The sequence below is a fragment of the Vicia villosa genome, linkage group LG1 (genome assembly GCF_029867415.1).
Source record: "Vicia villosa cultivar HV-30 ecotype Madison, WI linkage group LG1, Vvil1.0, whole genome shotgun sequence".
NCBI classification, from domain to species: Eukaryota; Viridiplantae; Streptophyta; class Magnoliopsida; order Fabales; family Fabaceae; genus Vicia; species Vicia villosa.
In genome coordinates, this window is record NC_081180.1 from 21449262 (window position 1) to 21461806 (window position 12545).

General features: G+C 30.7%; 2 protein-coding genes across 3 annotated transcripts; one reads left to right on the top strand and one right to left on the bottom strand.

The window, feature by feature from the left end:
* Positions 1–1710: 1710 nt before the first annotated feature.
* On the top strand, positions 1711–4859 carry LOC131602339 (uncharacterized). Of its 2 annotated transcripts, XM_058874432.1 has the most exons (5): positions 1711–2103; positions 2732–2822; positions 4125–4184; positions 4270–4361; positions 4696–4859. In XM_058874432.1, exons 2-5 carry the CDS (start codon positions 2793–2795, stop codon positions 4841–4843), a joined length of 330 nt encoding a protein of 109 aa, XP_058730415.1. In that variant the 5' UTR covers positions 1711–2103; positions 2732–2792; the 3' UTR covers positions 4844–4859. The 2 variants fall into 2 exon arrangements, with proteins under 2 accessions (XP_058730415.1, XP_058730409.1); XM_058874426.1 differs by lacking the exon at positions 2732–2822.
* Positions 4860–11388: 6529 nt separating this feature from the next.
* LOC131660760 (uncharacterized) lies at positions 11389–12498 on the bottom strand. The gene is made up of 2 exons (XM_058930108.1): positions 12364–12498; positions 11389–12111 (listed from the first exon to the last, which is right to left on the bottom strand). Exons 1-2 carry the CDS (start codon positions 12496–12498, stop codon positions 11389–11391), a joined length of 858 nt encoding a protein of 285 aa, XP_058786091.1.
* Between the last annotated feature and the right edge of the window lie 47 nt (positions 12499–12545).

A 12545-nucleotide genomic window follows, 5' to 3' on the forward strand; every position in this document is an offset into this window, starting at 1 on the left:
ATAAACAATTTAATATTAAAAAAACTTATTCACCTAGGTTTTCTACTGAAATCGAGGGTAAATACATTTTATCTCGGTTTATGTAAAAAATTAGGGGTATAATTTTGGCGGGATTATTGAGGATATTGATCACTATTCTTAAACATTTTTTGTCATCCATTTCATGAGTATTAATGCTCAAGAAACTTGCATTAGTGATCTGCGTGAAACCTAACAGACATCCATTATAAAAATATGTTGAATATTAATAATTATTAATAAAATATATAACATGAAAACTTTGAAGCGTAAAAAACTTGGTAAGGTTCTCTACAATGGATTGCAAGCACAGAAAATAAATTGGGTTTAAGGTTTGTGTTCTTCAATAATCATTTTTTTGACGTGTTCTTCAATAATCTTATATTTATTTTATTTGACTTTTTTATTTCTCATCAGAAACAGATAAATGCAAAAAGGATCTCGAATGTATTGCACCCAACATTTTTTCTTCTCCGACATTTCAATGAAACGAGGATCCAACATCTGATCTTCACTAACAGTGTTAGTTGGGATTTTTCGACATCCTCAAATCTCTGCATACCAAGAAAGATATTGAAGAAGCATTTGGTGGAATTTGAATGGTTATGGAGGTGCTTTTCGACAGACATGTTGGAGATATTTCGACATGACTGCTTCAACAAGGAAGGTGTCAAAGTCCTTGTGTTCACAATAGCGCTTATGACTTAGTAGTTTTAAAACAAGAAAATAAACAAATAGTTTGACAAGGACGGTGGAGACCTTCAGCAAAGGCAAGTAAGTGTTTTTTGTTCTTATCTGCATTAGGAGATACACGTGGAAGATGAAATGAATGTGAAATACACACTGAAATGACGTGTCGATTCCTTAGGAGTACAACGTTACAGGCAGTTAGTTTTACATTTTGTATGAATAGTAGTTCTAGAGTTAGAATTCGGTGTGTTGAATTTACTACAAAAGCTCATTATACTCAAAATACCCAAGTAAAGCGAGAAACGAGTAAATTGAGTGCAATGTATGTATTCGAACATCAATTTCATTCAATGCAAAGTCTTTTATTTTAACTTAATTTTTCTGCATTTCAAGTTCATTTCTTTTCAATTCAGTTTCATCTATTTTCAACTATCAAGATTTTGACCACTGTCGAAGTCCTTTGCATTTCCAGCAATTTTCACTACTAAAAATATTACATTTGGTTACAAGATTTTACATCAAGTATAAAGATAACTGATGTGAAAAATATATGTCAAAAAATTTTACATCAGGTTTTATAACAAATTGATGTGAAAAAAAATTGATTTAGGGATTTTACATCAGATATTTAATGGAGCTGATGGAAAAAATAACTCAAAAATTAAAAATGCAATACACGGTGGCATTACTGTAAATAAAACTAATTTTTTTATAAAGGCTTTTACATCAGGCCATATAATATCCGATGGAAAAAGTATACCAGAAAAGGGTTTCCCATCGTCTAATACAATACCCGATGGGAAAAGTCTACACGGTGGCATTACTGTAAATAAGACAAAAAAATTTTATAAAGGTTTTTCCATCGGCCCATACATTACCCGATGGGAAAAGTCTACCAGAAAGGCCTGTTACATCGGCCCATATATTACCCGATGGAAAAAGTCTCCCACTAGTTCCAACTTAACCCTAGCCTCCTTCACTCACAAAATAAAATTTCTTTTCTTTCATTTCTGTGCGCGACCACGACAGCTTCGCCGTAGATCTCCCTCCACGACACATCGAGCCACCACGACACAGCAAGCCACCTGCCCACGGCGAAACCCAGTCCGACGGTGACCCACCTCCGGTTCAGCCTGCCTGTGCGACTGCATAGCCTCCTTTCCAACACAAAAATTATTTTGTTTTTCTTCTTTCTTTTGCCGAAACCTCTTCTTTCTATTTAATAGCAAATGAAACTGAAACCCTAGTTGGCATTGTGTTCGTTCTTCACTCTCTCAGCCGCGAAAGCATTTGCGATTATGATAATCAGCATTAGCCATGGCTTCTTTGATAACCGTGAAGGAATTTCTCCTCACGAATTCGCCAAGGCTTACTCCGCTCATCTCAAACGGCAAGGTATGATTTCTTTTGGATCTTTTTATGTTTGAAATTTTGGAGAAGATTTGACGTCTGTTTGAAATTCATCGATTTTTATTAGTGTGTTACACTAGAAAATAATTAAGTTGATTAATTAATCAATTAGTGTTTGATATGAAGAATTTTGGTTTCTATCTCCAACTGGTGTTATTGGCTTAACTTCTGTTTGGATTAGCTTATTTCAAGGAAATAATCAGTTTTTTGTTGCAGCATCCTAATAGAGCTTTCAATTTACTTTTCTGATTAAATTATGAACCAAGCATCCCATTATTAATTGAAAATATAGAGTTTGTAGAGGTGATTTATTCAAGCCTCATCAGCTTTTTGTTGATATATTTTTGGAGTAAATTTTGTTAAGCTTATCCATACATAGAATTGTTTTGTGATTTTGGGAATCAGATTTTTTTTTTATATGTTTTTGGAGTAAAATCATTTTTGTTAAAGCTTATCCATACATAGAATTGTTTTGTGATTTTGGGAATCAGATTTTTTTTCATTCATTGAATTGGGAAATAGGTGGTTTTTGTCATTTTTGTTTTCATGACTGGTGGTATTGTTTCTAATTGCTATTTTTAAGTTGAAATTTATTTGTTTATCTTCTAAATAGATGGAGCTGCCTGAATAGACTGATATTGTGAAAATTGCAAAGTTCAAAGAATTGGCTCCCTATGATCCCGATTGGTATTACATTAGGGCTGGTGAGATATATTCTCTCACAACTTTACTTCATGAATGTTATTAAACACTATACTTGGATTTGATTCCCATTTTGAGGCGCTTGTGACAACTTTTGATTTCAAACTCAGTTTTGATTTTTTGACCACATGCATTTTTATTATTAGAAAAGTTTAGCATTTCATTTTTACATAGCATTTTGTATTATGAATTGGTGGTTTGGTTTCCTCTTTGATATTGTTTTTGACTCATGAGTTGTATCTACTGATAGTCTTGGATCAAGTTTTTAAACGTTTAATGATGTTGTTTATGTTATTTAGGTGAAAACTGTTGTCCATGATTGCATTTGTGGTTGGTTTGATCCACTTTTTGTGATAAATATTAGACAAATTAATTATTTATAAATTTCTTAATTTAAAAAAATCATTTTGGTTTCTTTACAGTATTATTTTCCTACACTGTGCCTGATATGAAGTGAGTGTAAATGATAATGGTTATAATGATTATGATGGTAAGATTTAAGAAGTCATGCTAAACTTTATTTATTTTAGAATTGAAGGTTCCAAAGGGTTGTGTTGTGTTACTGTATAGGAAGGCTGGGTCAATATCTTTGAATTAGAAAGATTGATTTTAACTACATATAAGTTGATAAGTTGAAGTGGATGATAAATGGTATCTAAAGTTATTCTATAGTTGTAGCTGTAGGAAATATTCTAAAGGTGTGGCAGAGACTTTGATTCTTTGATAAATCTATGTAATGTAGCTGCAGGAAATATTTAAGGCTAGTTTTAGAAATCAATCGTATCCAACTTTAGTTGGTCTAACTATTTGTTAGCAATCCATGGTTTTGGTACTGGAGCATATATAGTAGCCAATTTTTTATGGTTGTTGAAGTGATATTAACCTTATTTTAATTGGTGATTGTTTCATCTTAAGAATGTCATGTGCTTGGGTAGTGTTTTTTTATTCTTATTATTTGGAATGTTTTTATTCAATGCAACAATGGATGATTTGAATTTTGTGACGGATCTTGTTGTTGATATCACTTTAGGATGGATGTTTTTTTGTAAACCATAATCCACACATTTGTCGTCCAATTATGATTTGTGCTTTGCCATGGCAAGGACTGGGTATTGCTCTTAGCTTCTCATAGATGATGACTTAGAATATACAAACTTCAAAAACTGCCAGGACATGAAGTTTGATTACTTGGGAAATATAAATTTTTTGTAGTGGATCTTTTTACTAGAACTTCTTTGATTTTGATCTCAATCAATTTGTTACTTTTGGTTGATTATGTAATAGAATGAATGTTCTCTTTGCAGTCTATCCCGGATGTGCCATTATATGGAAGAATTGTTACGCTTGAACTTTTTCGCCCTCATGTGAGAATAATACATCTTTATTTCTTGGATGCTATATAATATTTAGTTTATTTCGCATATACTAAAGTGTTCATGGATTAAACAGGGTGAAGCACAAGATTTTTTGTTTATTGCTACTGAAAGATACAAATTCTGTGTTCTTCAATGGGATACCGAGACTTCTGAACTTGTTATACGGTATGCATAAGAAGACACATTCTTTTGTTTAGAGCAGTTTTATGTTTTATGATTTATTTTGTACGAATCGATATTATAATTTCTTTTCATAAAATGTTCAGCAACTGTTGATGTAGTTTAGTAGGGCTGAATCAGAAATAAATTGTGGATATATATATATATATATATATATATATATATATATATATATATATATGTATATATATATATATATATATATATATGTATATATATATATATATATATGTATATGTATGTGTGTGTGTGTGAGATTTTAGTTTATTGATTTTGGTGTTGTCTGCTGATGTTAATTGGTGTTATTTTTTATTGTCAGCAAATGTGTGATTTTGGTGTTGTCTATCGAAGCTACAAATGCTCTTATTGTGGATTGCATGTTGGTATTTCAAGGACGGGAAAAGACTTATAAATGGTTGGATTTTGTATGGTTTCACTTGTTTTGTTATTGTAGTATTCCACCATAACTTATAATTTTGTACAATTGTGTGTAACCTAGATTGATACTTGTAAATCATTTACTTGTAAATCATTTGTTCATTTTGAAAGAATATATATATATATATATATATATATATATATATATATATATATATATATATATATATATATATATATATATATATATATATATATAATCTCCTAACAATTTCGTGCAATGAAATTATGCTTCACTAGTTGTTAGAAAAATATAAAATAGTGATCTAAGTGTGGGTTGTGTGATATTGGCAAAATATGAAAAATTAGGTAAAAAAACTTACAGGAGATGAAACTGGCCTTTTCATGAAAAAATTACAGAAAAAATTACATCAGGCCAACTACAAAGCCGATGTAAAAACATACTTTTTACATCGGTCTATACGTGAAACCGATGCGGTATCATGATTTTCACATCGGTTTTTGGACCGATGTAAAATGTACTGGATTTACTACATCGCTTGGATTTACATCGGTTTCAGACCCGATGTAAAATGTACTTTTCGCCCGATGTAAAAAGTATTTTCTGCACTAGTGTTTACTCTTTATTTATCTTACTTTAATTTTTCAAGATTTCGCTTTTGTCGAAGTCCTTTACTTTTTAATGCAAACTTGTACAAACTTAGAAGAACTTATGCACTTCGATCCTACAAGTAACCTTTTTTAAAAAAAGAAACTAGTGGTTGTTTACCAAATTTCACGGTAAACATAGTGATAACGATGAGTCGGATTTAAAATTTGTTATATATTTTTACAGAAATATTTTATATAAACAATGTAATATTCTGAGTAAACAGTCAATTTATTAATATTTTGTAGTTTGTAACGAGTTAAAAAAAACAATATATCTTACCCCTTGGTTCTACTGATAAACTGAGAGGTATGATGCACTAGTTTTGAAAATATTAAAAGTGCAGAAGCTAGGGTTCGAACCTATGTGCATATGAATTTTCCCTTGGTGTTTTAAACCGAGGGACAATGTGAAAACTTTTCACGACGCCCTTCATTACCTCGTTTATGTAGCCAAAGTTAGATGTATTTTGCGTCCGAGGTAAAATGTTTTTTTTGTAGTAATGTGTCTTTCTCACTTGTGTAGTTTCTTTTAACTCAATATGAATGCTCCCCTCATGATCTAATACACTGCATACCAATACACATGCGACACTTATTCACTTAGCAACTATTCGTTTATATCAGTAATGTTTACAATGATCAAAACCAAACGAAAATGTTCAAGGGTCATAATTTTTTTTAGTCTAGGAAAGACAAAAACAACATCAAGCATATTACTCCAAGGAGAGAGACGCCACTTCTTCATAAAGGCCTCATATTTTTTTTAGGTTTTGGGCTTCAAAAATTATAAAATAAATTATCAATATATATTGTGTGTTGAATAAGTATACAATAATGTAGCTACAACACAGTGGTCCTGCGCGTTTTCTCTTATGGTAAGGTTGTGTGATTGATTCCTGAAATTTGTATATACATTTTTTTCCATTTTATTTTAAAAACTGTCAAAATAAAAAGCTACAGCAAGACGATTCCTGAAACAAGTATATATGCATGTTTTTTCTTTTTATTTACAGTAAGTTGCCAATAATATAATATGGCCATTTTCTAAATCAATCAAGTGATTTTAAAAACTGTCAAAATAACAAGCTACAGTAAATTGACAATAATATGGCCATTTTCTAAATGTGATTTTTTTATTTATTTATATAATGTAATTTTGTGCTGAATAGTTAATCATTTGGATTTTTTAATTTTTTTATTTCATTTTTTAAAACATAAATTTTACAGAATAGTGATATTTTAAGTTATTTTACAGAAAAGTTTTACACTGTTATTTAATAAGAACATATCGTTTTTTCATGTCATATACATTTTTTAAAAATTATCGTCTGACTTGACGGAATTCATGATCGTGGTTGGTCATTTTCTCTTAAACTTTTATGATAAAATATTTTTACGAGTCATATTTCTAATAAAAAAATTTAGGTTAAATAAATAAAAGAAAAAAAAAACTATAATTTTAAAAAATAAATGCATGCACCATCAATCGTAAGAACGTTTTTAGTTCGGACATTGAAATATTTATACATAATTTTTTTTTCTTTTTTAGTTTTTAATGTTAATTACAACTAAAATAAAATATGATTCTTGTTAATTTATTTTAATTTTTTTATCAAAGACCGACTTTTAAAATTGGAAGATGCTTTTAAATTATTTGAGATGCTCCTGATACCAAATATTAATTAGAATATCACATTTTTTTAATGTTAGTTACACGCATAAATGACTAATTTTGATGTTGTTGATATTATTTATAATTTAAATAGATGATATTCTTTTTTAAAAAATTATATTTTTTACTAAGACTCTATTGTTATTATATGCCCTAGGCCTCTAAAATGTTAGGACCGGCCCTGTTTCTCCACACAAAATCTTAAGACCCTCGCATTCATAAGTGATATGGAACTTAACTATTCACTCTTTATACGTTTTGTTTTCCACTGAGTCAAATTAGACTCTGATACTACTTGTTAAGGAGTTTGGAAAAGGTGGAAGCAATGATTGACCTAATGCTCCAAGACCATAAGAGAAAGACACCTCTATTATAATTCCATTATTCTAACCATTTATAGGTGATGTGAAACTTAACCAATCATACTTGAATTTAACAATAATAGTCATGTATGTTAAAAGAGGTGTTATTTGGATATTTTAATATCATATTAAACGCCGCAAGATTGTGTGTATTCACAAATATCCCTGTAACATTTTTTACTTTAGGCAATGAAAGAATAAACCATGGCTAAACAATTGTAACCTAAAGAGATAAAATACTACTATTTTGCATTGGCAATTCTCAATTTTTTTGATAAAGTTTGTCCCCTAAATACTTTAAGCCACAGTTATAGAAATGAGAAATGATATGTTTACACCCCTTTTTAACACCTACACCTATTTTTATGCATAATACATATTAATTTTATTTTTAATATTTTATTTACCTTGATTTCTGTGCAAAACCATTTAAATTTATTGTTTTATACGATGTAAGGTGTAAGATACGCAGGTGTAGGAAAAAATTGTCAAAATAGCATAGCTCCATAGAAATATGAGAATAGCATAACCAACACTTATTAATTAAATGCACTAATTTTTTTAATCGTAGATGTTTTAAAACACATTCTAGAAGCATAGTGTTTTCTTATCCTGAAAGCAACAACTAGAAAAATTGTGGTTAAAACGTTAATACTTGTAAGATAGACCATACTTATGATTAATTGTTTGTTTTATGATTGTGATGGTAAGAAATGCTTCAGTAGAAAAAGGAATATGAGGAATATTACTTAATTGAAAATGTTTCATGAACCTTTAGTATATGACTAATAGTTGTATATTAATTGTACACTTAAATATCACAAGATGATCATAGTCTTATGATGTCAGTGCTTAAGGACTGCATCTATTTTTTAAGAGTAATGATGTTGTTACACTATTTATTACACCAAATACTTACATCAAACACTGTTCATCGTATTTGGTTAATGTAGTGTAAAAATTTGGTTAATGCAGTAATGAAGTTGGTTAATGCAACATTCAGGTATTAAAAATAATTATTAGCAGTCACCAAACTTGGTTAATGCAGTGTAAAAATTTGGTTAATGCAGTAATAAAGTTGGTTAATGCAACATCCAAGTATTAAAAATAATTTTTAGCAGTCATCAAACTTGGTTAATGCAGTGTAAAAAATTGGTTAATACAGTAATGAAGTTGGTTAATGCATGTTTAGGTATTAAAAATAAATGTTCGTACATGAATAGTATTCACGCCGTACATGAATAGTATTCGTCCGTACATGAACAATGTCATCCGTACATGAACAATGTCGTCCGTACATACGGTGTAGGTGTAAGAATTGGTGTAAGAATAGCATTTCCAATTTTTTAATGTTTGTTGCAACTTGTTTACTCAGTACACTTAAATTTATTCATCTCTTATTTTCTCTCGTAATATATTGTTTCCATTTTTGTATTATGTATAAGAGGATCTATTGAAAAAAGAAATAGAACTTTAAATTTTTTAACACTCTACTGATATAGAAAATCTATTTGATCATGATGTGCAATATTAATTAATATCTCCTTCAAATTCTATTCCTGGTGCAGGCATATGTTGTTGGTATGATATTTGTCCGCAGCCTGCTTCAAATTCCTTAACTATCAACTTTAGTCCCGATTAATAGTAGTCCAACAATTGCATTCTCGTCGTATCAGTAGAAAAAAAATCAATAGAAGACTATAAATTGGAGTGTTGATGGTTTCTTTATTATGCTTTGATCACGTGTTGCTCCATTTTTTTCTAGAATTTTTGCTTTATGTAAACTATTTTGATTTTGTTTGTTGAAATGACACAAGGTTCTCTTTGCTTTCATATTACTTGTAAGGGATTCCAACCATCTATTACATTAAAAAAGAGTTCAAACAAAGACTTGCACATCACAAACTAACGGGTTATGTAGTTACATTAAAAAGCCTAAAAGATATTGTTTTTAGGGATGACAACCGGTCGGATGAGAGTTTTGCACTATCCAAACTCGTACCCGAACCTAAAGGTTGTTTGGGTGGCAAAATAACACTCACACCCACGCCCACACCCGTTGGATTCGAGTTTTTTCACCCAAACCCGAACCAGCAACAAAATACATAAAATACATTTTTTTCTACAATTTTCCAATATATATATATATATATATATATATATATATATATATATATATATATATATATAAGCGAGTGTGATTTTGAATTTCGGGTGCGGGTTTCATACTGCCCAAACCCGCATCCGAAGTATCGGATAACATCCGAACTCAAATCCAGTCAATTCAGATTTTTATCCGTTGACTCGGGTTCGGATGCAGGTGAGGCCCGCGGGTTTGGGTCTACTTGTCTTCCCTAATTGTCTTTAATATAACTATAGACAAATCTAAATTTATATAGTTAAATTATCTTAAATCTATTACATTTCTATATAAGTACGATAATAAACTGTATCATCTCATGGGTCAATAGGTCATTATCAATATAATTTATATATTTTTATTTTAATCAACAATTTCTTTTATTTGAAAGACAATATTTTATTTAATACAATTAAATTTATATAATAATAAATTTTTTATTTAATAAAAATTAATTTATTTTAAATTTAAATATATTTTTAAATATATTTTATATTATATTAAATAAATTTATCGCACGAGTATCTTACTAGTTTTTTTTTTATAAAATCTGTCCCTTAAACACTTTAAGCCGCATTTATAAAAATGTGTGAATAGCATAACGGACAATTATTAATTAATTTATTAATTTTTAAATTGTAGATGTTTTAAATCACACTCTAGAAGCATAGTGTTTTCTTATCCTAAAAACAATAATTAAAAAAATCGTGGTTAAAACGTTAATACTTGTAAGATAACCTCATTTAAATAATGGTTGCCAATTAATTTTAGTTGTGAAATGGATTTATATCAATCTATTAAAAATATGTATAAATATTTAATTTATAAGGAACATTTTTTTTAATAATTAAATTGAAATAATAATTAAAATAGAAATATATTTTGAATAATTGCTTCAAAAGTATTATTTTTTAGAGAATTTATTTATTAAATTATGTGATTTTTTTTAATTAAAAGAGACTTTTATTAATTCAAAAAACAAGCTATACAAGGCGATCGCTTGGATCCAGCCCAAAAAAGACAAATCTAAATCAAGAACTCTTATAGCATTAATCTAGCTACATAATCTCTTAGCTTGAAATTGTTCCAGGCTCTATAGACTATAGTGTTTATAATTTTCTCATTAATGTTTGTATTATTCACAATCTTTCTAAAGCTAATGTCGTTTCTATGTTGCCAGGATTCGTATAGTGTTTTTGCAATCGCCATTCTTAACAGAGTGGCTCTTTTTCCCTTCCCTTTGCAATTCTGGATTAGCCAATTAACCTTTCCACTCCAATCTTCAGGTTCATGGGTAACTTGCAGCCATCTTAGCACTTTCCTCCAAATCTGCTTCATCTTGTCAAACTCAAAGAACAGGTGTTGGACTGTTTCAGCATTGGGGCAGAAGTTGCACATGTTGTTATCCATAAAACCCAACTCGTGGAGTCTTCCTTTACTCGCTAGCCTTTCGTGACACGTGAGCCAAAGGATAACAATGGCCTTTGGCCTAGCATCATTGTGATACATCAGATTGATCCAGCTAACCTTTTGCTCAATATTCAACAGGGCAATATACATGGTCTTCATGTGGAATACTTTCTTCTGTTGCATCATATGCCAAACATGCATCTTATTCACACTGTCTCTCTACTTTAGAATTGCTTTCAAGATCCAAGATCAGCTTACTCTAATCTTCACATCCATAATTTTATCTTTCTTCATGTAATAGGCATGAACCCAACGAACCCAAAGACTGTTGGGTTTACAGCTTATGTTCTAGAGCAGCTTAGATAATGTAGCCTGATTCTAGATTTGCAGAGAAATTAAATTCATTCCACCATTACATTTCGGCCTACAGACTTTATCCCTCGAGATTGGTGATTTTATGCTAATTTCCTTGCCACCTGTCCATATAAAACTACGACAAATCGCATCTATTTTGTGGATCACATGCTTAGGGAGGGGAAAGCATTGCATCCAATAGTTGGTGACTGCAAACGTGATGCTCTTCAGTAATTGAATTCTACCTGCATAGCTTAATAGTCGAGCACTCCAATGGGTTATCCTCCCAACTATTTTCTCCACCAAACTTGTATAATGATGACAATTCAGTTTCCTAGTTGTTATAGGGACTCCTAAGTATCGGAATGGGAGTGGCCCTTCAGAAAAACCTGTTAAGAGTTTTATCTCCTGCTTGGTGTTCTCATCCATACTGCCAAAATAAATCTTACATTTACTAGCATTCATCTTTAACCTAGTAGCCGCTGAAAAACTATGGATAGTCTTCATTATGAGATCCACAGAAATAATGTCTCCTCGAGCAAATAAGAGTAAATCATCAGCAAAGCTAAGGTTTGTGATGTTTACCTTCTCACACTGGGAGTGGTAGTTGTAGTCTAGATTTTTCTTCATTTTGTGAAAACATCTATTCAAATACTCCATAAATAGAACAACGAGAAGAGGGGAAATGGGATCCCACTGTCTAAGTCCATGTTTAGTTGGCATGGCAGAAATTAACTCTCCATTGATCTGAAAATGATAGGATACAGTTGAAACCGTTTTCATGATTCAATTAGTGAATTGTCTAGGGATGCCCACTTCATTAAGAATGCATTCGAGAGCTCTCCAATCAACCGTGTCGTAGGCTTTTTGTAAGTCTATCTACATCACACATCTTGGAGTCCCCTCTTTCCTAGAGTATCCTCTAATAAGCTCAAAAGCCAGGAGGATGTGGTTGTGGATATTTTGCCATGGTACAAACGTTGCTTGGTTGCTACTCACAATACTGCCTATTACTTTCCCCAATCTGTAGGTTAGAATTTTGGATATGATTTTGTAGGGTGTAGAGCAACATGAGACAGGTCTATAGTCTCTTATAGTTCTGGCTTCCTCCTTCTTGGGAATGAGAGTCACCATTGTGTAATTCATGGCCTTATATATTCTGATATTCATGGCCTTATAGT